Below are 24,825 nucleotides of genomic sequence, written 5' to 3'. Positions count from 1 at the left end.
TCCTCTGTAATCGAAATTTCTTAGGAGCTATAAGTAAAATGGTGTGGAGGAATGGAGTAGGTGAGACTCACAAAAGGTAAGGGAAGGAGTGGAAGAAGGGGAAAGAGAAAGATGAGAAAGGAGAGAGAATACAGAGACAGAAGGATAAACACAGGAAGAACAAGAAAGGCAGCTAGAATCACTCAGAGCAGGATGTGAGGGACTCCCCCAGAAAGAAGTCCCTTACACCCTGTGATGAGAGAGCAGAGCCCAGGATCACACACAAGGGGAGGCTAACACACAATAGTACACAGATTAACTGTAAATTAGTTAGGAAAAACCAAACAAACAAACTCAAAACTTAAATAAAAACAATAATGGTTTGAAACAAATATCAACTGAAAGAAAACAGAAAGAAACATGCAAACTTTCCTAGCTTTCAAATTAACTGGCTGCTACAGACTTATCATCTAGTACATAAAAAGCATACAAAGCAGCAACTGAACCTCAACTTCCCTAGATTGTTTTTAAAAGCTTTATGCAACATATCATGGGAAATCTTCACATCTTTAGGAAGCCTGCATTATTTTTCCAGGAATAAAATGAAACCTTCCTTCTATGTGTTGTTTTTCCCCCCCGCCACTTCTCAATTTTTTCGTAAAACATTTTTAAAAAATATATCTCAAGTTTGGTGTGTCCCCCCCCCTTTGGCCATCATCCTTAGGCTATCTAGTGAGTTCAGGGTCAAAGGGCATGTGAAAGGTCAACAGGAAAAAGGAAAGTATCTACTTACACTTCACCTGGAGAATCTGGTCACTTAGGTTAGCTCGGATGTAAAAGGTGCTGTAGCGTGGCAACACTAAGCCTAGGCTGGTGAAGGGGAGGGGGAGAAGGGGAAAAAAAGTGTTTCTAAATTGACTGTGACAGCATTTAAAATAGTTTGTCTACATCCTAGCAACTGATGATTCAAGACTCCCTCTTGTCAGGATAGCACTCTCTGAAGGTTTTGGATCATGGTTCCCTTCCCCCCCCCCCCGCATCCACATGGTGGATGGCTATGTTTACTGAATATGATGGAAGTTGCAGTCTAACCCATTTGGAGAGAGAAAAATGGCTTAAGACTCAAGGAAAAGAGACGGGAGGCATATTGACCAGCCAGCCCAGTTCTTGAGGAGTTAATAGAGACGGGCAAATACCATACTGGCATTTGTTTGTTTAAGAAATGGAACACAGTTAGAACTTATGCCCAAACACTTGATAGTCAGCACATATTTATCTAATACACAGCAGCTGCTGGTGACCACCAAAAAGCCAACTGATGTTGTTGTCTTGAGTTATTCTTCTGGATTAGCTAATGACTAGCATACAGAAAGAAGGAACACACAGCCTTCTCTTTTGAAAGGTATCTAAAATGTGCTTCCTTACATGGCAGGACAGTGGTAGAGTCCCTGCTTGGAGGCTCCACCATAGGAAGCATTAACTACAGGAGCATGGGAGGGCAACTAGAAGTCTGACCATACATTACTGGAGGTACACACAAGCATTGCCCTCTGCGTGGGGAATCCAAGAAGTTGGGAAGGATGAAGGTTGTAATGAGTTACATTAATGACTGGATCCATCAGCTATTCCGATGGCCCCCAGTCATCCTGAGATCCATAAAGCTTGTAACTGGAGCAATGTTATAGGAATAATATCTTTCTTGGACAAGTTATTTGGTTTAGGTTTATCATGTTTATGCTTAGGTCTGATAATTTATTGGGCCGATTGAGCCATAAGTTGATTTTGACTTATGGGGATAAGTTGACTTATGGGGATCCTTGCCAAATATGAAAGACACAGAAGTGGCTTACCATTCCCTTCTTCTAGCGACGCCCTGGGACTGTGCAGCTTGCTCAAGGCTGCACACACTGGCTTTTCTCCTGGGAATCAAACTCCCAGCCTCTGGCTCTGCAGCCAGATACCCAGCTCACAGAGTTATCTAGCCAGCTGCTTATTCGACTAAGGTAAAGGTAAAGGTTCCCCTTGACAATTTTGTCCAGTCATGTTCAACTCTAGGGGGCGGTGCTCATCCCTGTTTCCAAGCCACAGAGCCAGCGTTTTGTCCAAAGACAATCTTCCATGGTCACATGGCCAGTGCGACTTAGACACGGAACGCTGTTACCTTCCCACCGAGGTGGTCCCTATTTATCTACTTGCATTTGCATGCTTTCGAACCGCTAGGTTATTCGACTACTTATAATTAAATCAACTATATCAGGATATCCTTGAGGATTAAGTCTTTTTACAGCAAACAATTGTGCACTAGATGGCAGCCTCTCCCAACCTTTTTCAGGTTGGAGAGCTCCAAAAGTAGCTACAGAGTCACCTGGTGCTATAAAAATTAGCTCCCCCCCCCCCCAGTTTGCATTACAATTTGAATGCAGAGAAATATGCATTATTTTCACCTCAGGAACCAATGGATTATACTGTTCCTTACTACATTTCTTTACATCCTCTGTACATGGTACTAAACACACAACATTAGTCTCTCAATGACAGAGATGCTCAATAATCTTCTGGATTCTCAGTGTGATGTAATGGATAGAGTGATGGATAGGACTCCGGAGAACAGGGTTCGAATCCCTGTTTAGCCATGGAAACTAACTGGGGGAGTGGAACTGTTAAAAACACTCCTTAAATATCTCACTTACCTTGAAAGCCCTATTAGGTCAGCTATAAGTTGGTTCTGACTTGATGGTACAACAATCTGCAGGCCAATACAATGATCCCCTATCTCAGTCCACATTGCACGTTCTTTACAATGTCATTCAATTGCTGAGAATGAATAATCTAGTGGTCCTGTTAATAGTGTGTTCCATACCATGTAGAGATTGTGGTATGTGGTAATTGTGGAGTCCCACAGGGGTTGATAATTTCCCTTTTGTGTTTAATATCTACATGAGGCCTTTGGGGAAGGGCCTCGTACCCCTGGGGGAAGTCATCAGGAGTTTTGGAGCTTCATGTCATCAATATACAGATGGCACTCAATATACAGATGGCACTCAGCTCTATCTCTCCTTTTCTCCTTCTGCAGTGGTTGCTGTCCTGTGTGTTGCCTGGATGCTGTGCTGTGATGGATGAGGGATAATAGACCGAGGCTGGCCCTGAACAAGACGGAGATCCTGTGAGTGGATGGACCTAGTGCCTGTGGGTTGGGGGGCCTCCCTTTTGTTTGGTGGAGCTACTCTTTCCACAAAAGATGAGGTTTGGGCATACTTCTGGACCCAGCACTATTAATGGAGCCGCAGAGAATATCTGTGGTCTGCTCCGCCTATTTCCATCTAAAGTGGATTGCCCAGCTGTGTTTCTACCTTGACACCAGGTCCCTCACTATGCTAGTCCATGCACTGGCAGTCTTGAGATTACTGTAATGCTCTTTACATGGGGCTACCCATGAGGCTGCTACGGAAACTACAGCAAGTCCAGAATACGGTGGAAAGATTGCTGAGTGGAGTGAAGAAATATCAGCATATCTCCCCTACAATGACTGCCTTGCACTGGCTACCAGTCCGTTCCTGTGCCAGCTTCGAGGTGATGACATTGACATAGAAACCCTAATGGTTTTGGATCTTGATACCTGACAGGACGCCTCCTTCCAATGAGATCTGCCCAACCTACTCAATCTTCCCAGGCATGGTGGCTGAGAACACTGACCCCAAGAGAGGCCTGGAAAGAGAAGATAGAAACTGGGCCTTCTCGGCAGTTGCCCTCCACCTCTGGAACAACTTCCCACCCAAAATCCACCTGCCCCCTTCAATCGGAACCTTCAAACGATCTCTTAAGACATGGCTTTTCAGACAGGCTTTTCCACAGATTATATTGTGATAACATCTATTTTGCCCTGCTATCTTTCCTGTTAAATTGATTTTGATTTTTGTTTTGTTTGTATTTATATTTGTGTTCTGTTATTACGATGGTATATTCTAATTTTGGTCATGATTTTTATTTTTGTATAACTATTATGTCTGATTTTTAAAAATGTTTGGTGTTACTGTTTTATAATTTTGTTTTATTATATAATAAACCGCCCAGAGAGTCCTTGCAGTCAGATGGGCAATATAAAAGTCAAACGAACAAACAAACAGAGTTTGTTAATAAATGGTCTGTTGTTGTTCTATGCTGTCAAGTTGGAACTGATTTATAGGGAACCTAATAGGGCTTTCAAAGTAAGTGAAATGTTTAAAGAGTGGTTTTACAATTTCTGTAATGGACATAGTGGTGCTACGGGTTAAACCGCAAAAGCCTCTGTGCTGCAAGGTCAGAAGACCAGCCGTCGTAAGATCGAATCCACGGGATGGAATGAGCTCCCGTCGCTTGTCCCAGCTCCTGCCAACTTAGCAGTTCGAAAGCATGTAAAAATGCGAGTAGATAAATAGGTACCACCACAGTGGGAAGGTAATGGCATTCCGTGTCTAGTCACGCTGGCCACAGAAACTGTCTTTGGACAAACACTGGCTCTACGGCTTGGAAATGGGGATGAGCACAACCCTCTAGAGTCGGACATGACTGGACTAAATGTCAAGGGGAACCTTTACCTTTACAATTTCCACATCCTCAGAGAGGTTCCATAACTGAGTTGGGATTCAAACCCAGGCCTCCTGAATCCTAATCCTTTACTCCATTTAGTATACTGCACTGGGTTTTGGTCTGGAAAATACTGTAAGGGTAATTTCCCATGAATCTCAGTTCTCTATACAAAATCCAGTGTACCTCTATGTGTGGGAACTACTCTTCAAAACTGTCCAAAAGGTTCTACAGATATCCTCCTAAAAATCCTACAATTCTGGAAGAAGAGCCAACCTGTGTAGCCATTGGCCAAGTTGCATCATCCCAGGGCAACCCCAGAAGAAGGGAATGGTAAACCACTTCACTGTATTCTTTACCAAGGAAACTCTGGAAGGGGTTGCTCTGATTGATTTGTAAGCATGCAATTATTAAGCTGGCTGGATAACTTATTCTTCATATTATGCATCCCACGTTGGCTTCTCAGTACAAGCAGCTCCAGTGAAGGATATATTATTAAAATGGGGTTTAGAAGAAGTCCTGTGGAAATCATATTCCAATGTGCATGCAATGTACAACAGAACTGTTCATGAATTAGGTGCACTATTATGCTCAGTGCACTGAATGAATGAACCACATTTACCCCCATTCTCAATTATAAAAGAATCCTTTCTTTATTCAAACCACTGCTACCCCTTCTGAACACCTGAGATCCCCACTGGCTTCCAACTTTGCCCTGAAGGATCCTTTTGATCACCATCTCCCAGGTGAGGGCCCAGCTGAGGAGGACAGAAGAACTCATTCCTCCTTGTTATTTTTTGTTCTTTCCTTACCTGTAGTTTGTACTTTTAATAGGTGCCCAGGTGTATGTCCTGTGGACTTTATCTATGTATCGCTAGAAGTTCCAAGGTGGAGAGAAAAACACGACACATTCATTATTAATTACATTTATCAATAATAGTAATTAATGTATTTATTAATCATATAAATAATGATTGGACTTTAGTGAAATGGTCAAGGCATCATACAAAGAAATAATAAAAACAACAATGCAAATTAAATAACAGGTTACAGTGGTGCCTTGCTAGATGATGATAATCCATTCCACTGAAATCGCTGTTTAGTGAAATCATTGTCTAGTGAAAAGCATTGCCCCATTGGAATGCATTGAAACCTGTTTAATGTGTTCCAATGGGGAAGAATCGTTGTTGTCTAGCAAAGATTGGCCATAGGAAAGCCACTTTGCAAACCGTCGATCAGCTGTTTAAATCACTGTCTTGTGAAGCTTAGGTCCTGAAAACACCTGTTTGCGAGCGCGGAGGGAGCTGTCAAAATCATCGTCCAGCGAAAATCGGTTTGCGAAGCAGGGACCAAACATTGTCCAGCGAAATTCCCCCATAGGAATCACTGTTTTGCGAATTGCTATAGCGATCGCAAAAAGCCAATGTCTAGCCAATGTCTAGTGAGCTGCTGGATTTCATACTAATATTGAAGATATTTTCAAAGCCAGTCCCACATCCAATGCAGTATTCTAACCTAGAGGTTACAAACGGATGGATGACAGGAGCCGAATATTCTCTGGCATACTAGCCTAAACTGGTGTGCTATGGCACATCCACTGATCTGAAGCAGGATTCAAAAGCACCTGTCTCAGGCCATGAAGTAACCCCTCAGGGATACCGTCTTCCATCAAAAACAGATTAAACCATCAGGTGAACTGGAACCATTTAACAATACAAGTTCTATCCTAAGTGGCTTGAACTTTGCCCTCATTCCATTCATTACTGATTCTAAGTATCAGTCCAGCCCTTCCACAGCTTCATCCAAATCCAATCAAACAGAGAAAAAGAGTTGGACATCATCAGCATGTTGATAACAGTTCAGCTTATATCTCTAGAAGGCCTTCCTTGACACTTCAAGTTGATGTCGAAAGGCCTGGGAGACAAGATTTATGGAATCTCTCTGGCAAACTTCTATATTTTATTTATTTATTTGCTTTAATTAAAATATTTTTACCCCACCTTTCCCCTTACAGAGGACCCAAAGTGGGTTACATCATTAAAAGACAAAGGAGAGATAGAACTGGGTGCCATCCACATACTGGTGACAGCAAACCCCCAAACGTTGGACAACCTCTCCCAGTGGTTTCATGTAGATGTAGAATAAAATGGGGGACAAAACAGATACCCTGAGGGACCCCCGCAGCCCAGTGGCCAGAGTGTTGACGCTGGAGTCTGCCAGCATCACCTTCCGAGTTCTCCCCTCCAGGAAGGATTTTAGCCCAAGCAGAACAGTGCCTCCAAGTCCCATCCCAGTGAGAGAGACCAGACATATCACGCCAGCAGTGCCGTACTGAGTGTCTGCAAATTCAGCACCTTGCTGTGAAATTTTCAGAAGACGGATGTCTTGAGTTTTATTTCCAAGGGTATATTCAGCTGAATCCATTTTTCTTTACCCTAGTTATTACTCGGCTAACTACAAACAAGAGTGAGAAAAATAAAAAACAACACTCCCCTCTCCACACACAACTAGCAACATGTTTTTGCCAGAGAGGTCATCCTTCTGTTTCCCCTGCTAAATTCCACAAAGTGCATTAGAATGTTTTACCTCATCTTGAGACTTGACTAGAGTCCTGATGTATCGCTGATCGCTAAAGCCATCTATCATGCTTCTTCGGATCTGGAAGGGAAAAAAGAGCAACATGAAAGGAAGTACTGTACATAATTGTGGTTGTTATGTGCCTTCTAGGCATATTTGACTTATGGCAATCATACAAATGAGTGACCTCCAAAATGCCCTATAATTAATGGTGCTGCATTGCTGAATATCAAACTTAGCACATGAGCATTGGGCATATCTTCTTCCCTTTGTGTCTCAAAAAAATCTGTTCAATATTATGAAATGTGCCATAGAAATCAAAATTATGTTATTCCCCAACTCCTACATAGATAACATTTTTCTGCAGCAAATTACATCTCTCTGCCTTAGATATAATGTAGTACAATTCATTGATCATACATATGAGAAGTAGTCTTCGTATGGTGGTGGATTACTTGGCATGTAGAAAAATAGGCATTGTCACATGATGGTGAAATATACGGTACATAAGATTTACTACATGGAAATGTGAGAAATTAATTATGTGTGTGCATGTGCAGAAGCCACTACCAATTATCTCCATCACAATATGACTCCTGTAATAATGGCAGCATCCAGTTTACCAAGGAATACCAGTTGGTATTCACTGGGCTCTGTGACAGATACTGGCATATATCTGCAGAGCTAACCATAGTGGATTGTACTTTGTTGCAATGAGCTTTGGCTTTACATCTAGTTGTATGACCTTGGTTTTAGCCACATGCTGTGAATTAATAGTGTTATATGTGCATCTGCATAAAATGAGAGCATGCTGGTGCTGACAGTGGCCTAATTTTTTTGTGCCAAGTTAAAACCTGGTCACTTTACAGATTCCATGACCTTTATGATGATTTGCCATTGCTGATTTTATACTAGACAGCAAAATATAGTAATTCCAGTTTCATATCCTGTTGCTTTTACCCTAAGGTCCATGGATACAGGGGGAATTAGAAAACTTTAATGACAAATAAATAACAATAGAGGGGGCCTCACCTCCATCGAACCCCTTACCTCCTCTTTGTTCTCATCTTCTAGTTCAGCATCAAGGAAGTCCAGGGTCACAGGCTCTTGGAAATTGATGTTCTGAAATGGAAAAATAAAGATGTTGAACTGAGCAAAAGTCTATTGTACCATATGTATATCAGAATCAGCCAGGTTCTAGACCAGTAGTTCCCAACCTTGGGTAAACCAGACGTTCCTGGACTGTAATTTCCAGAAGTCTTCACCACCAGCTGTGCTGGCCAGGGTTTCTGGAAGCTGCAATCCAAGAACACCTGGGTTGTTAACAACATGGACCATATGAGATCCCACCACCCAGTACCCATTGTTATGCTCATCACTTGGCAGGACAGTTCTCATGGAGAGAAATATACCTAGTTCAGTGTTGTCTAGTTATTTATCCTGCTAACCAAAAGATGTGAGGCTGAATTCATGAGATCCATGATATCTTCCCTGCCTCCCCCTGGAACCTGTATTATTTAGAATTAGTCTCTTTGGGGATGGGCAGTGGTGTTAGTGGTAATACTATAGTGCTTCCTATGCAGAGTTAATTTCCTTGTCAGAGGTTCCTAGTCCAGAAGCCTTTAATTAATCTTTTCCTTGATTTTGAAAATGACAATAAGCAAACAAACGAACAACTTCAGAGTCAAAGCTGTTGCAAGGAATGAATGTTGTAATGGTTTGATCCCAAGGAAGCCTAGAGAAGTGAGTTTCTTTGTAATGCAAAACAGGTGCCAAATCGGTAAGATGTGCCTTCTGTACTCATTTGCTCTGGTTTCTTTGCCCATCTGGACAAGAAAACATCCTGGCCAGTTGCCTTATTTTAAATTCTCATATTGGAACATTTTTTTTCAGCAACAGTAAGGAAAAACACCGACAGAGACTCAGAAACACAGACAGACAGAGAATTCTGGCCCTCAGGTATGTAAGATAACCTCCTTCTTTCTGAGAGGCTCAGAGGAAGGCAAGAACAGGTCTTCTTTTCTGCCACATGGTAGAGATAAAGGTAAAGGTTCCTCTTGACATCTAGTCCAGTTGTGTCTGACTCTAGGGGGCAGTGCTCATCCCCATTTCCAAGCCATAGAGCCAGCGTTTGTCCAAAGACAGTTTCCGTGGTCATGTGGCCACCGCAACTAGACATGGAATGCTGTTTCCCACTGAGGTGGTACCTATTTATCTACTTGAATTTTTACATGCTTTCGAACTGCTAGGTTGGCAGGAGCTGGGACAAGCGATGGGCACTCACTCTGTTGCGTGGATTCGATCTTACGACTGCTGGTCTTCTGACCTTGCAGCACAGAGGCTTCTGTGGTTTAACCCGCAGCGCCACCATGTCTCTTTTAATGGTAGAGATACAGGATATTAAAAAAGAAAACTGTTCCATAAGTCCCAAGGCATCTCCATGCCAGGGAGGGAAACATATTTCTTCCTTCATTTTCTGGAGGCTACAATATGCAAATTCCACAACAATTCTTCTTGTGGGGTAGAAGTATTTCCACACTGGTTTCATGGGTGACTGCTTTACAATGGGGTCCAGATTGCCGCAGTATTCTGGGACCAATTTGGGACCCAGTACATATTAAGCCTTCCAAGCTGAAGCCATTATGGAAATGTTTCTGTTCCTACGAGTACTAGGGAATTGATGGGAGATTTACTTTTTGCAGTTGAGGAAAGAAACGAACAGAATGTTTTTTTAAGAAATGCCCCCTCATTTTGTCAGGAAAAATATACGAAGCAAGGGTTTAGCAGAGATGTTTGCCATCTTGTTCATCATCCACTGGATTGTTCTAATCAGTGCTGTCAAGATAGCACTTGGGGTAGAATCTGACAGATGAAGATGTCAAATAACATTTTGTTCTGTGTCAGAATCTAGCCTGGAAATGCCAGAACAGGTTTTTGTATGTCAAATAATCTTCAACTACAAAAGTGAGATAATAATTTCATATTGATTTCTCTCTGAAAGAAAATAGTCTACATTCAAGTCTTTAGAAAACCTTTCAGTTTAGGGATGTGGAATGTCCTTCTGTATCCTCAATTCAAAAAGCCAAGGAATGACCTGATATTGTTGTGCAATGTTGTGCCCATGCTGCCAGCATGAAAAAGCAAAAACGATGCTAAACTTTACGTAACAAAGGGCAGCCTGAATGTTGACAGTCAGCAGTCAAAATGGTCTGCCCCAGTGGTTCCCAACCTTGGGTAACCCAGATGTTCTTGGATTGCAACTTATAGAAGCCTTCATCACCAGGGTTGTGCAGACCACCTGGATTACCCAAGGTTGGGAACCACTGATCCACAGGATATTCTTTTGGGCTCACTACCATTCACAAAGAGGCACCAAGCAGGGGAAAATCCCAGAAACTTACTCCTTTTTTCATTAGTTAACCACTTTTCATACAAACACAAAGCAATAGTCAGGGCTGTTTTTCAGCAAGAATTGAATTTCCCAGATTTTTAAAATGGAGGTTTAAGTATACATACATTACACACAAATTTGTTTATTACTATTACTGTATTTATTTATTTCAAATATTTCTGTCCCACCTTTCTCCCCAAAGGACCCAACTGCAACTTCCCTCATGTAGAATTACTCAGTGCTAGAGGATCCCAGAAGATGATTATATGCTCTATAATATGGTTGATGAGGGACAGCAGAACCAAGAATAGCTGGGATGTGGTTGCAGTCCCTGTGTGCCAAAATATTTTAAAGGACTGCTTTGAACTTCATGAAATGATGAAGTAAAAGAAAGCGTGAGTACAACACATATAGCAGAGAAATGTTTCTGTAAAGATTCTCCATCATCCTGGTGAGTTTATTTGGAAGTTGAGTCATGGCAACTGGAACTTCTTTCTTATTAGGTTGAAGCATTTTGCTACTTATTCAAATGAGTGGATGGCTGAAGAGGCTACTTGGAAGAGTAGTGAAATGTTTTAGCTTAATATAAAAGACGTTCAGTTGCCACTAACTTTCAGGTAGCAGGGAAACATTCACATTCTTTAATCTCTCAGGTAAACTAATGTTGCCATTCTTGGTCTGCGGGAGGTGGACTAGACAGCTATCTTCCAATTTCCAAATACTTACTCTACAAAGATGTTGTTTGCATGTTTTCCAAAATATGTCCTCTTGCCTTTTGAAAAAAGAAGGGGCAGATGGGTGGGAGCTAAAAAAGACTTGGAAACCAAGGCCAAAACCATCCATACTATGTAGAAGAGGGACAGTGAAGAAAGAGAGGGACAGTGAAGAAAGTCCACTCCCAAGCCAACTGCACCAGAGCACAGAGTACTGTCCTGTGAAGATGCCGGCCACAGAGACTGATGAACTGTTAGGAAGAACAACCTTCAGAACATGGCCAAAGAGCCTGAAAAACCCACAACAACCAGAAGAAAATATTGCTGTGGAAACAGGGGGAAGAGCAGTAGGAAGACCTATCATGAGATGGATTGATTCAACCAAGGAATCCTCAGCTGTTAACTTCCAAGACCTGAGCAGAATTTACTGGAAAAATTGATATTTCTGGGAAGGAGGCACTAGGAACAGAGAACAACTTAATATGAGTTGTTGTTGGTTTGCAAGATCTGAGCAGAGCTATTAACAATAGAACATTTTGGAAGTAATGAATTCACATAGTTACCACACATCAAAAGTGATTTGATGACACATTACATCTTTGGATTTTTAAAAAAGTACCAGGCAATTGTACAGTGACAAGATGGGTGGAATGGAGACTTTGACATGAGATTATGATGGGATATAGGCACCAAAGCAGTACAGTGGGGTCTTGACTTAAGAACGGCTTGAGTTAAGAACATTTTGACTTAAGAACCAGTCTCGTAGGAAAATATTGACTTGACTTACATACTTAGATTTGAGTTAAGAACTGAAAAAAACCACGTGGGAGGCAGGGAAAGTGCAAAATTTGAACTTTCAGTTAACTGTTGGCCAGTGAAAAGGGTGCCTGTCTGCTTCCTCACTCCTCCCAGCGTTTAGAGAGTGGATTGGGAGACAGTCTTCAGACTGCCTGGTACTGGACTGCCTGGACTGTATTTTCCCTGCCTTCCCTGAACCTTTCTTGACCTAAGAAAAAAAGAAACAAAATATCCCCCTCTAGTGGTCGAAGGTGGAATAGCAGCTTCCCATTAGTTTCTATGGACGGAAAAGAGCCGATACGGATCAAATGGTTTTCAATGCATTCCTATGGGAAATGCAGATTTGACCTGAGAACGTTTTGACTTGAGAACCGCCTTCCAATATGGATTAAGTTCTCAAGTCAAGACCCCACTGTACTAACATCAAGTAAGTCTGTCCCTAGCCATAAAGCAAAAAAATAGTAAGTTCACAGCTTAAATGAGTGAGCTTCCTAATATTTGTTCCGTATTTTTTTACATTTTAAAATATTCTTTTTATGCCTCCATTTTCACAATCATGGCTCTAATAAGCCTCATTGGCCAAAAAGGAGTTAAATGTTTTACGAGTCAGCTAATTGTGTCCTGACTGACAGAGTCAAAAGTTTAGATTGCCCCGGACATGGAGCTGATTCCCCCTTTGAAAACTTATGTGAGGAGATTGTTTGGTCTCAAAAATACTGAATGTTTGCTGAAAGTGCTAAAACAAAACACAACTGCTACCTGTTTTTCAAAGGTAAGGGGAAATACTCTGAATATGCCCTACACAATTGTATACTAATTCCTTGAAGATACATGGGAAAATGTCCCTCTTTCTGGAGAACTATCACTCCATTACTTTCTTTAAAGCAAAGCAGTTTTTTTTACTCTTTGAAGAAAATTTGTCATTCAACTCTGTTTCTGTAGCCTTTAGTTGTCCTGAAGGTCTCAAAATATCTTCCTCCCTCACCCAAGAATGTATACAATGTATTATTTTGTGAAACTCTTGCTGGCATTGTTACAAAAAAGTCTGTGTTTTTCCCACTAGAAATGTCTTTTTGAGGATCAATATGTCAGCCCCTGCAGGTGGGATTCTTTTCAAATAAAAATTAAAAAAAAAACAGATGGGGCCAACAATTTTCTTTCAAGATGAGCAATTTGTCTTTTCAATTTACATGATTTATTTTAAATCTGTGGTCATTTGGGGTTGCCTATTTCTGAACCAGGGGACAGTTTTACTTTTTAAAAAAATCATAACCAAACCCCCCTTTGTCCAAAATTCTCCAAATCTGGCACAGAGCAAGAGGAGACTGCTCCTTAAACTTTGCCAAATGTAATGCTAATCCTAATCTCAATTTCAAATTTATATTTTTTTGTTTGGAGTGCCCCCACTTTTAGAATTGTCTTGTTGAATGCTGATTTGCTCTACTGCACAATATTACAGCTGTATTCTTGTTCAGGCATAATAAAGAATCTTACTACTGGATAGAATTTGATCACATCACTTCATAAAGTCCACCAATCACTTTCAGTTCCTTCCTTTATCTACCTGTCATAAAGCTTCAAAGCCCAGAAATTATCAATTCTCCCCACCTTTCCTTTAATGTTGTATTGATGCATCCATTACAGACTAGCAAAGGGAGGAATGCCTGATATTTTTTAAAAACAAAGGACACATTTTCACAGCTGGGTAAGATGCACAAATGTTTGGAAAGCTGCAATCTATGTATCAAGAGAGACCTTTACTGAGAACTGGTAATGTAAGAGGAACCACCAACCACACCTCAACCCCAACAGCAGCAACAGCAGCAGCAACAACAACAGTAACAACAACAACAACAACAATGAAGAGGTTTTTGTGCAAAAATTGGTTCAGCCCAGGCCAAACACACATAAAATAAAGGATTTGGGGGGGGGGTGATGGTGCTACACTGCCAGGAAATAGACATGGTTATTGATCTGAGAGGGACTGAAATTGGTGTAGCTTCTGCCCATCTCTGCCACATCACCTGCCCAATAATAATGCTGATGAATGGAGCTGGACATTTCTCTCAATGAAACATATCTTACTTTGATCCATGCCATTTTTCAATGTCCTATTTCCTGTCAGTCCTCCAATGATGGATTTATCTGACTTGTATTGAAGCTGGAAGCATTCTTTTCCTGCCCCACCTTGATGGATGCAGAGCCTCCCCAGAGATAAATTAGCTTGGAGCTCCTCATTCACTCCTTCTCTTTTGTTCAATATCCAAAGGAAGTAATATTTCATAAAAAGAATCCAGCTAATTCTTGTCTACACTTGCCAGAAGTGGAGAGGAAGTCCATACATCATGCTCTTGAGAGACATGCCAATTAGCACTTTGTGAAGGAAGAGAACACAATTTCCGGCTCTGTATTAAATGCAGCAAACGGGCCCTAGCACCGGAGTGGTGAATAATTAGCTGAAAACTAGATGAATTCAGTTCCTGAGTGAGCAGGATCAATCTGTGTGAATTCTCCAGTCATCATTTATCACACATGTTTAAACAACCTTGTTGTGTAAATACAAGCAGAGAACAAACAACAGAGGTCACAGTTGTGATCATTTGACTGTACTCATTTAAACACAATACACACACTGCAAAGCACTGCACTGCTTGAATTGGGAGTCCTGTAGATACGTGATCCCTTATTTCTTGTGCCACTGAGACCATGAGGCTCTTAACAATGTCTCTAGAGCATTCCAATGCTACTGGGCTAATATAGAAACTCTCATAACTGCTGCCTTCCTTCAGTCTGGGCAATTGTTGCTAAGGGGAATGACTAATGGAGCTGTATGGTATTCATCCACTGTAGAAGCAAGGAATCTAGCATACAACAACTTCTGAACATCATAATGTGTGTGAATGGTGAGACACCTTATTATATATGGGCATCTTGCAGACAAGGGCGCTTGGGTATAACATCCACGAACATACAAATGAGTGCTTAGTAGATGCACAAAGTATGTATGAGACACATAAGTTATGGACACAACATTTTGATGGGTTGTTGGTGGTTGTGTCTATAAGTGGTTGCTGATGGAGATGATCCATCCTATGCAAATCTATGTGGACATAAGCATAACTGAGTTCAGTGGGACTTACTCCCTGCTAACTAGATATTGCATTACTGCCTGAATCTGCTACTTGCTGAAAACAGAAATGAAGAGTCTAAATTTCATATATTGGTTCAAAATAATTTCATATATTGATTTAGAAATGCAATATCCTAGCTTAGTTCAAAATGTTTGCCTGCATTTCATTGTAAAACCTTCCGTAAGACTATTCATATGATCTTCAGCAGTTATAATGTTCATAATTCAGTTAGTGGCTAACGAGTGGCAAACAATGGCAAAATTTGTGTGGGTGGATGGTATATTTTACTTGTGACATCTGTTTCAGCATGCTTTCAGTCTAATGGCAAAGTGTCACCATTAACATTTCCATCCAACTGAAATGACACCAAATAGCCACAAGGAGGTAGGTGTACACATACGTCATATGACAATAAAAATACTTTGCTGAAAGAATAAATCACATCACTGCCTGTTACATTTAAATTTGAAGGGGGAGAAGATACTTTCCTGGATTCGTGTTACAATGAAAAATGGTGAAGGACAGCAGGTAGTAACACACACACACACACACACACACACACACACACACACACACACACACACACACACACACACACACACACACACACACAGGGAGAAACAGACACAGAGAGTGTGTGTTAATTTTGTGTTGGCCATGAGGTAGCTGGGTGAAAGTGTGGACAACCTTTTGTTAATGATGGTTAAGTGGACAAAGGTGTTTATTGAGAAGAACACTCACCTGGGGTTGCAGATTTGGGTGTAGTAAAACATATCCATTCAGGTCAATGGCAAATATATAGCCGTTTGCTCCTAACTGGATGAGAACACACACACACACACACAAAAAGTCTTTTAAAGGAGAAAATAAATTACAGCTAAAAAAGAAAGAGATGAATCACATCACTGTTCCCACACCGCTATCAAAGATGCTGTCTATATAACTCTATGCTACCTCCATAGCTCACCCTGAGCATTGAAGAAATGTCTCTAAGGTATTCTAGAAGCATTCCCAGTTCTATTCGTATTGAAAATGACCCTCAACTAGAGGTAGGTGCAGACAATTTGGAGTTATAGTAAAGAAACTAATCAGGAGAATTATTTTGTGAAGATAAACCTCAAGTTAATTTTCAGAGAGGCTCCCATTCTTCCTTGCTTGCTGGCTATTGCTCTTTCTTTTTAAATCATAGCCAAACATGTAGAAGTCCCAAATGGGGAAAAACCCAATTCTGAGGGAACAACGTCTAGTCTTTACGTACATTGTACCGAGGTGTCAGCTTCTTGATGTCATCCAGGGCCACATCAACTCCCACAACGCCCAGGATGAGCTGGTTCTGAAAATATATAAAGAAAGGCACTTAATATTTTAGTCTGAAGGAAAGTTGTTTATATAGACTCATACCACTGGTTATGCAATCTCTATTTACCCACATTGCCCCTGGTCCAGTGGGTGGACTGGTGGGCACAGTGTTACTCCCCAGATGTTGCTGGGCTACAGTTCTCAGCACTCCTCACTATCGGTTGCCTTGGAAGGCTGCACCTCCCTCATTTTACTTGGTTAAATTATAAATTATAAATTATTTTCAGATGTTTTGCATCTTAACCTCTTTAACCTGCCATCTACACTCAAGAACCTCTTTTTTCCTCCTCTCTCATTCACATATAAAAGTCTAAACTCAGTATATCCCCTTGGGCTGCTGACACTGAAGCCATCATCCTTCAAATCTACGGAAGCAAAATTCTATAGAATGTTTTGAAGATCTGGTTCTGATCTAGGTCTTTCCAGCTATCTGTGTTAAGGGGGCATGTGGGGAGGGGGAGAGATGCCAGGGAGATAGAACATGGACCAATATTGCCAATGGATGACAATCTTTGGGTGTAGTAAAACATATTCATTGAAATTGCTGTAATACACTGTGCAGAATGCATATTAAAAGGCCCTTAGGGAAACACCTTGAGCCAAGTAGGCATGAAGCAACACTTGGATAAGTTTCCTGGAAGCTCAGTCATCATTCTGGCTAGTGACAGCTCATGGCTGGGCCAAGAGGATGCTCCACTTCTAAAGTTTGGAATGAGGTGACCCATCCTGGTCCACAAGATGCCCACATTTCTGACTATGTGAACTGTCATGGAAGAACGAAGCAGAAACACACCACTCAGTCCAGCAACAGCAACATCCTCAGTGCTGAGCTCATTACACTAAGGTAGCTCATGGACCAAAGCAGGGAGAACCTCACCTCCAAATTGGGGGCTGTCACCCTGCTCTTGTCAAAAGCGATCTATGCTTCATGGGATCAGGAAAGAAAGGCAGGCTTAAGCCATCAGATTTAAAAGTGAGGAAAAGCTGAATGCTGGAAGCTAATTCTATGTAATTTAATCTGTTTGTAATCCAGGTGAATAGATGTAGACATTGTCTTGAAAGTTTGGTCCAGTACAGTCCTCTATTTCTTTGCACTGTTCATTTAAGAAGCCCCTCTTGTCTCTCCTTGGTATTCTTTGGAAGTCTGCATACAATTTTCTGTAGCTTTCCCTATCTCCCTTGCATTTTGTCTTCCTTCTCTTCTCTGCTATTATGTAAGGCCTCGTTGGACAGCCACTTTGCTTTCTTGCATTTCCTTTTCTTTGGGATGGTTTTTGTTACGAGCCTGTATCCAGAGTCCTTCAGGCACTCTGTCCACCAAGTTTAGTTCCTTAAATCTGTTCTTCACTTCCACTTTGTATTCACAAGAGATTTGGTTTAGATTGTACCTTCTGAGCTATATCTAAAGCAAATTAATTACAGCAGCCATGCGGTATCTAAGGAAAACGAGGACTCTTCTAATGACTGAAGAGGACATTAAAACCAGTTCTTTATTAGAATCCCCTCACCTAATCCCACATTTTTAAAATGTAAGAACATCCTTCTCTTTAAAAGGTATCAGTGCCTACACCTGCAACAAGTCACCATATCATACGCTACAATGTGCAGCATGGGATAATTGTTGCAATGGAGCTGCCCTGCTGCTTTATGAGGCAATGACGGGGCTCCCTGGAGAATAAACAGCTTGGTCTTTGGCCTTGTCGCATACCTAGTTTGGAAATAGATCATTGCCTGCTTAAAAACAAGCTGAGGCAGAATGCCATGCCAGGTCTATTACTGCTAATAAATCTAAGCAAACACAAATGCAGGAGCATAAGGCAGATGAGAGAGAGAGACCTGTGGGGTGCATGCTGAGATTCTACTCACACAGGAGAAGGAAGGTAATGGTGAAGTATTTATTGGAGCTTGTTTGTCTTGTTTGGCAGCTGTGGAAAAACTCCCTTGAAATACTTAAGATACAGATATTGCCACTGCCATTGCTGCTATTACCACCTGCTGTTCTAGAAACCAGGGGCTTACAGAAGGTTGACAGTAATCTCCCATTCAGGTGCTCAGCAAGTCTATGCCCTGCCAATTCTGCAGCATAGGGGGCTCCCAAACTACTCATACCAGTTCCCTGTCTTACCTATCTCAGAGCTAATTTGTGCTGAAGTGTGTTTTCAATACACATTTTCTGTAACAGGTTTTATAAACAACAGCAGAGCTTTCCTACCAATTGCCCCAAAGAAGAGAGAGACAGAGTTCTAACTCCTGTCTGTCCTCTGAAGATGCCAGGCACAGAGACTGGTGAAACGTTAGGAAGAAAAACCTTCGGAAACCGTTAGGAAAAAATAATACCATGGCCAAACAGCCTGAAAAATCTACAACAACTGAAAGATGGGCTGCTTCTCTCATTTGAAGAGAAAATTTTATTCTCCTGCTGTCACTCTCTGACTTCAGGTACCTTCAACCTTCACAAAATAAGCACTGTTTTAGTCTGGCATGCAGGGTCCAAGTTTATGATGCTGGTGTGCAAAATCAATTGATAGTAATACAGTAGTGGCCAGAGGATGAGTTGGCTGACTCAAAAAAAAATGCTCATCAACTCTTCCTCTCTCTACTTACCATCTTGCCCCATGCTCCTCCTTCCTATAATATTAGTACATCTTTGTCTGACACAACATTTGGTCAGAGAAGTCCAGTATTAGGCTGATTCACTATTGATTTAGAGCTGATTTAATGACATGTGAAAAGACCTTTTCTTGGTCCATAGTTATTAGGATGCCTTTGTTTTTCAGACCTGGAAGGCCAAGTTGGAATGGCCATTTGATCAGATTATGGGAATTGCATCCCTACATCTGGGAAAATAACTTAGGGAACCACTGATGTAGAAACAAGCATCTCTCTCTCCCTCTCCCTCCCTCCCTCTCTTCCCCCCCCTCTCTCTCTCTCTCTCTCTCACACACACACACACACACACACACACACACACACACACACACACACACACACACACACACACACACACACACACACTTCACAGGAGCAAACTTCCCTAACAATTCTGGATCCCTAATGGAGAGGCTGTAGGATGGGCAAAGTCAGTAGATTTGGGTGGGAGCATGTTTTAAGACAAACACATACCTTCCTTTCACCGTTGCCATCCTCCGTGAGGTTGAACACTGGCAGAGTGCCTGTTACCACCAAGCCCAGGCCCTATCAAAAACAAGGATGTACGGTAATTATTGAGGGTTACATACTGGAAACTAGCTGGCAGAGGAAATATAATACCGTATTTCATGCTTATGACTGTAGATTAAATTTTGAAGAGTCTGGTTTCTGAAGAAAACACAGGAAGACATCAACCTAGGGATGTCTGACTTGGGTCGCTGAAGAGGCAATGACATCAAGTAGTTTTATCTTTTTAAAATTATGTTGAAACATATGGGACCAATGAGTGAAAGAAAATTAAAGTCCAGTTGTGGGATCTCACCTGCTCAACTGGACAGGGAGCTGAAGGGTTGTTCTGCCTGGGCCCGCAGCTCAAAGGGGGCTTCAGCATTAGATATGTCTCAGGCATGTTGCTATCTGAAAAGTTCCATAATTTTTTTTCCCTCCACCTCCCTTTTGGATTCAGAAAGTAACGAACAGTCTTCAACTGTGAGACAAGACTATTTGACATTTTGAATGTGCTTAATATGTCAACTGTGACACTGCAGGGCAGCTGTATTTTAATTACTTGTTCAAAAGCAAAAGAAAACAATTTGTTTAAAAAATCCCACACAAAGAAATTATATCTCAAAATTCTTTGTGTGCCTTATCCGCCTACCCATGTCATCTTTCATTTTGTTGTAGCTAAGAGCTCATAAAGCTGTCTTTCTTACCAAAGCATCCTGATAGACGTTGGTCCACTGAACCTGTTTTGCTTTGTTTCCTGCCAAGACCATGGGTCTTCCCAGAACATCCAGATATTCCTGCAGTGTGAAAAAAGCAGAAACATACATACACACAGATATAACCCCACATAGATTACTGCAATGCGCTCTACGTGGGGCTGCCTTTGAAGACGGTCCGGCGACTGCAACTGGTCCAGAATCGAGCTGCGCGGCTGGTGAGTGGTGGGGCCACTAGGGAACATATCAAGCCAATTCTGTTTAAGTTACATTGGCTACCAGTTGCTGCCCGGGCCCAATTCAAAGTGCTTGTTTTGACATATAAAGCCCTAAACGGCTTGGGCCCTGGATACCTGAAGGACCACCTCCTTCCATATGAACCTACCCGGCAGTTAAGATCTAGCCAGGGGGCCCTTTTGAAAGAGCCATCCCTCAAGGAGATAAGAGGGACAGCTTGTAGACAAAGGGCCTTTTCGGCAGCTGCCCCCAGACTATGGAATGCCCTCCCAACTGAGATTCGTCTGGCGCCAACGCTGATGACATTTCGGCGCCAGGTCAAAACCTTCCTGTTCCAGAAGGCTTTTAATTGAAATAATATTAGCTGTGGGTCCGATGGCAATTTATATATATATATTTTAATTGTATTTTAATTGTTCTGAATTTTTATTGTATTTTAAATGTTGTAAGCCGCCCAGAGACCTTTGGGTAGTGTGGGCGGCATACAAATTAAATAAATAATTAATAAATTCACGAATGGAGTAAACTGAGTTATAGTACTGCATTATTTTAGCTGAATTGGTTAGGATAATAATGATCATCACTGCAGAAGAAGAAGAAGAAATAATGTTACTAACACTGTTACATGTGATGAAATGTCAGATCTTATTTTTCTGAAGTGTCAAGAGAGGCTCCAGGGCATGGGCAGAGTTTGGGAAGTAGTCTGGCTCCACAAAATTCTGAATCTGTAAAGTCTTGCCATACGATTAGTGGTAACAAAAAACTTTGGGATGGTAGATTGGTAACAGGTCATGTAAACCCATTACCTATAAATAGTAAGCTTCTATGTTGTGGAAATGCTTCTGTTTGGGATTCTATTCTAGCCCCCTCCGTTATGACCCTGGTTCCCACCCAGCCTGATCATGTTCTGTGCCTGCTGAACATGGTTAGTCTCTAAGGGCCTGTTTTGTGATCCCTCTCCTCCATTGTGAGGTGAGCTGGGGCTTTACTTGTGTCCAATCTCATCTTCCTGCATCAGACTTTTTCTCCGCTGATCTCTGCAGGAAGAGTTTTTCACCTTTTTAAATGTTTGTCTTCTATGTGTTTCTTTCTCCTCCCTATCTGGACAGCTCATTTGATTTCTCCTCTACCTCTCCAAACTTTGGTGTCACTGAAAGCTGATGGGGCTTTTCTTGCTATCCTCCTGGCCTCTGTGTATGATTTTTTTTCCTCCAAAGGATTTTGAACATCTGTATTGGAAGAAATGATGAATGCCAGTCACTGTAAGAACAAGAGTATTTGGAAACTTGTTTCTAAGCAACCTAGGCGTAGAATGGATAACTCCCTAAAACAAAAGGGGAAATGATAGCCTGCTACATTTATTGTTCAGGAAATGGAAGGAGGTGCAAGGAATGATGGCTGCCACCACTTTGGGGCATAACCCACTAAGAGAAGAAGATGATTTTCTACCACTTGCAGAGGAATGTATCAGGACATGGGGACGAATTAAAAAATGGATCACAATATTTGTCAGAAATCGCTGATTCGTTAAATATTTGTCCCTTCATATTATTGGGTTCCAGAGACCCTGAGAAATATGAAGGGATGAATATTTCCCCATTTTTATTTGTCCCACATATGAAGAGAGGGAAGGCTAGCCTTCCCTCTCTTCCTATTGCTTTCCCACCATTCTGTCTATCAGCCTGCCAATCAGCTAATTGGCAGACCGATAGGCAGCCACCCACCCCCACAGCCTGTTCTGCACCCCCTTCCTCTCCCTACCTTAGTTGCTGTCAACATCCAGCACTGCCGCTGTCTCCAGCTGGTGTCCACAACCACGGACTGCAGTAAGTGACACAGGCTGCACTTTGCAAAGTTGGTGGTTGTGGCTACATTTAGGGTAGGGAACTTGCAGCCTCCATTGTTGCAAAGGACAGCCTGGATTCCCTTAGCCTGCCTTAAGGGAATCCAGGCTGCTCTTTGCAAAGATGGTAGCTGCTGCTTCCCTACCCTAAATGAAGCTGTAGCCACCATCTTTTCAAAGGGCAGCCAGTGTCCCTTTTTATAGGCTGTGGCTGCGTAGGCCAGCTGGAGATGACAGCATTGACGATTATGGTGGGGGGGGCACCGGTGGTGGTGCCGGGGGGCAGTGGCAGTGCAGGGATGAAGGCACAAGGGGCCAGGGAGCAGGGCAGTGGCGTCAGGCTTTTTTGTACCCCCTACAAATCAATGAATAAATTTGTGCTTCGTGTGTTCATGGGGAAAGCTTTGTTCTTTGTTAACTTTTGAAAAATCATGAAGCAGGACTTGCCAAAATGGTGAATCATCCCCATCTCTAATCAGGACTCTAAGCCTTTCTACAATTAAGTCAGGTATGGGAAAGCCCGGGGCCCCAGGATCCAGTTGTCCTTCTTGGGGATATTCCATCAGCCACACACTCTCCCAAAATGCTTTTTTGGGCTTTCTCCCTCCCACCCTCTAAAAACAAACCAACCAACAAAAAAACCCATAAAATAATTGAAATGCATCCCTGTGCTATTTTCTTGAGGAGACCCATTGCTACAGTTGCCAAGTCAGAACCATACCTTTCCCTGAGGACTGAGGACCACAGCATGAAGCCAAGAACTGGGCTTTTGTGATCTTGCAGGGGCAGGTCAAATGAGGGTTGGAAGGAGGCAGAAGAATGGATTCTCAGCCAGCTGACAGTGCAAGGGGGCACGGGAAGGATTTTGATAACTGGGGGTCTCAGAATGGGAAACCAGACAGTGCAGCAACTGAGAACTGGGAAAGAAAATAGTTTCATGCCAGCCAGGAGGTCAGCAAATTGTGTCCAGCAGTACCAGGGATTGCCACCAGGAATCTCTTTTCGATAAGATCCCAAAAACCAAAGCAAAATGTAAATCAAGATTAGGATGCCAAAAGACCAACGGGGATATACAGTATTATCTGATCAGGATAAAATAAAGAGCAGATAGAAACTATATACTATGGAACAGAAAATATCTTTTGTATAACAGATTCCTTTGAAGATGGATACTTTGATGAAAAATCTACAATTTTAGAAAACAGAGTCACAGTTTATCTGAAACAATTGGAAGAAATAAATCACCATGGGATACCAATGGAGTTATTTCAAGCTATAGAAACTGAATCTATTAAAATCCTAAAATATTATGAAAATAAATATACAACACCCTCATCAAAATTCTATTGAATAGTTACATCTGTGGAAGGCAAACAGCATAACTTGTAGCCACTTCTCATTAGTAATTAACAAGTATCTGCTTGGATTCTCCAGCAATCTCCAGGGCCAGTCCAGTGGGTTGGTGCATGCCTGAAAATCTAAGTGATGATTCATTAATTGCCAGAGAAAAGCCATTGCAAGTTATGCTGTTTGCCTTCTGCAGACTGAACTATGCAACAGAATTTTAGCCAATGGCTCACAGAATGGAAACATTCAATATGCATGCAGAGGAAGCCAGGAACCATCGGCCGGCCACAGCCACTGGGTGAGAGGTAGTGGACTGTGGTTGGGCCCCTGCTGGATGCCAGCTCTCTTTCCCAGGAGAGCTGCTCAGCCCCCTCTGTGTCTGCAGAACCAGGCCCTGCTGCTCCAGGCTGCCTCATTCCCCTTCAACATCAGCCACCTGGGCTAGGGAGAGAGCTTTTATCAGGAGCTGCCTTTGGGGCCTGACCAGACCAGCGTGCAGAGGAAGCCAGGAACCATCGGCCGGCCACAGCCACTGGGTGAGAGGCAGTGGACTGTGGTTGGGCTCCTGCTGGATGCCAGCTCTCTTTCCCAAGAGAGCTGCTCATCCCCCTCTGTGTCTGCAGGACCAGGCCCTGCTGCACCAGGCTGCCTCATTCATCTCAACATGAGCCACATAACTTTGGGGGGGGGGAGAGAAGGGGCTTTAGAAATGTTTTATTTTATATATGTTTTAAATGTTTTTAAATTGTTATTAATTGCCATCAATTAAGAAGAGACCCACAGTGGATCTAATGGAACAGGAAGGGGGGAGGGTGTTGGAGGGGGCAGCCATTGAGGTGGTGCTGGGTAGGGGAAGGAATGGCGGTGGGGGTAGAACATGCCCGCGTAGGAGAAGAGAGGTTAGATATCTTACATCTATCCCCTCTTCTAGTTCTACCCCCAACCAGATGGTATCAGGCGACCATATCAGCAAACCCTCGGGCCACACGGTGCTGTTGATGAACACCAGGTCAGT

At 42.2% G+C, this 24,825-nt stretch overlaps 1 protein-coding gene across 2 annotated transcripts in view; it reads right to left on the bottom strand.

The window, feature by feature from the left end:
- Positions 1 to 24,825, bottom strand: part of CACNA2D2 (calcium voltage-gated channel auxiliary subunit alpha2delta 2) — a 751,645-nt gene that overhangs the window by 43,113 nt on the left and 683,707 nt on the right. For both annotated transcript variants that reach the window (XM_072989818.2, XM_072989819.2), the window contains exons 15-22: positions 20,375 to 20,464; positions 19,635 to 19,706; positions 16,411 to 16,485; positions 15,894 to 15,968; positions 8,170 to 8,241; positions 7,129 to 7,200; positions 5,355 to 5,416; positions 773 to 849 (exon numbers count right to left, since the gene is read on the bottom strand). In XM_072989818.2, the coding sequence (XP_072845919.1) occupies positions 773 to 849; positions 5,355 to 5,416; positions 7,129 to 7,200; positions 8,170 to 8,241; positions 15,894 to 15,968; positions 16,411 to 16,485; positions 19,635 to 19,706; positions 20,375 to 20,464 (595 nt within the window). The remainder of the gene's footprint in view (positions 1 to 772; positions 850 to 5,354; positions 5,417 to 7,128; positions 7,201 to 8,169; positions 8,242 to 15,893; positions 15,969 to 16,410; positions 16,486 to 19,634; positions 19,707 to 20,374; positions 20,465 to 24,825) is intronic.

Source organism: Pogona vitticeps, chromosome 2 (assembly GCF_051106095.1).
Source record: "Pogona vitticeps strain Pit_001003342236 chromosome 2, PviZW2.1, whole genome shotgun sequence".
Lineage (NCBI taxonomy): Eukaryota > Metazoa > Chordata > Lepidosauria > Squamata > Agamidae > Pogona > Pogona vitticeps.
Note: the sequence above shows the minus strand (reverse complement) of the source record. Positions and strands in the feature narration are given on the sequence as shown.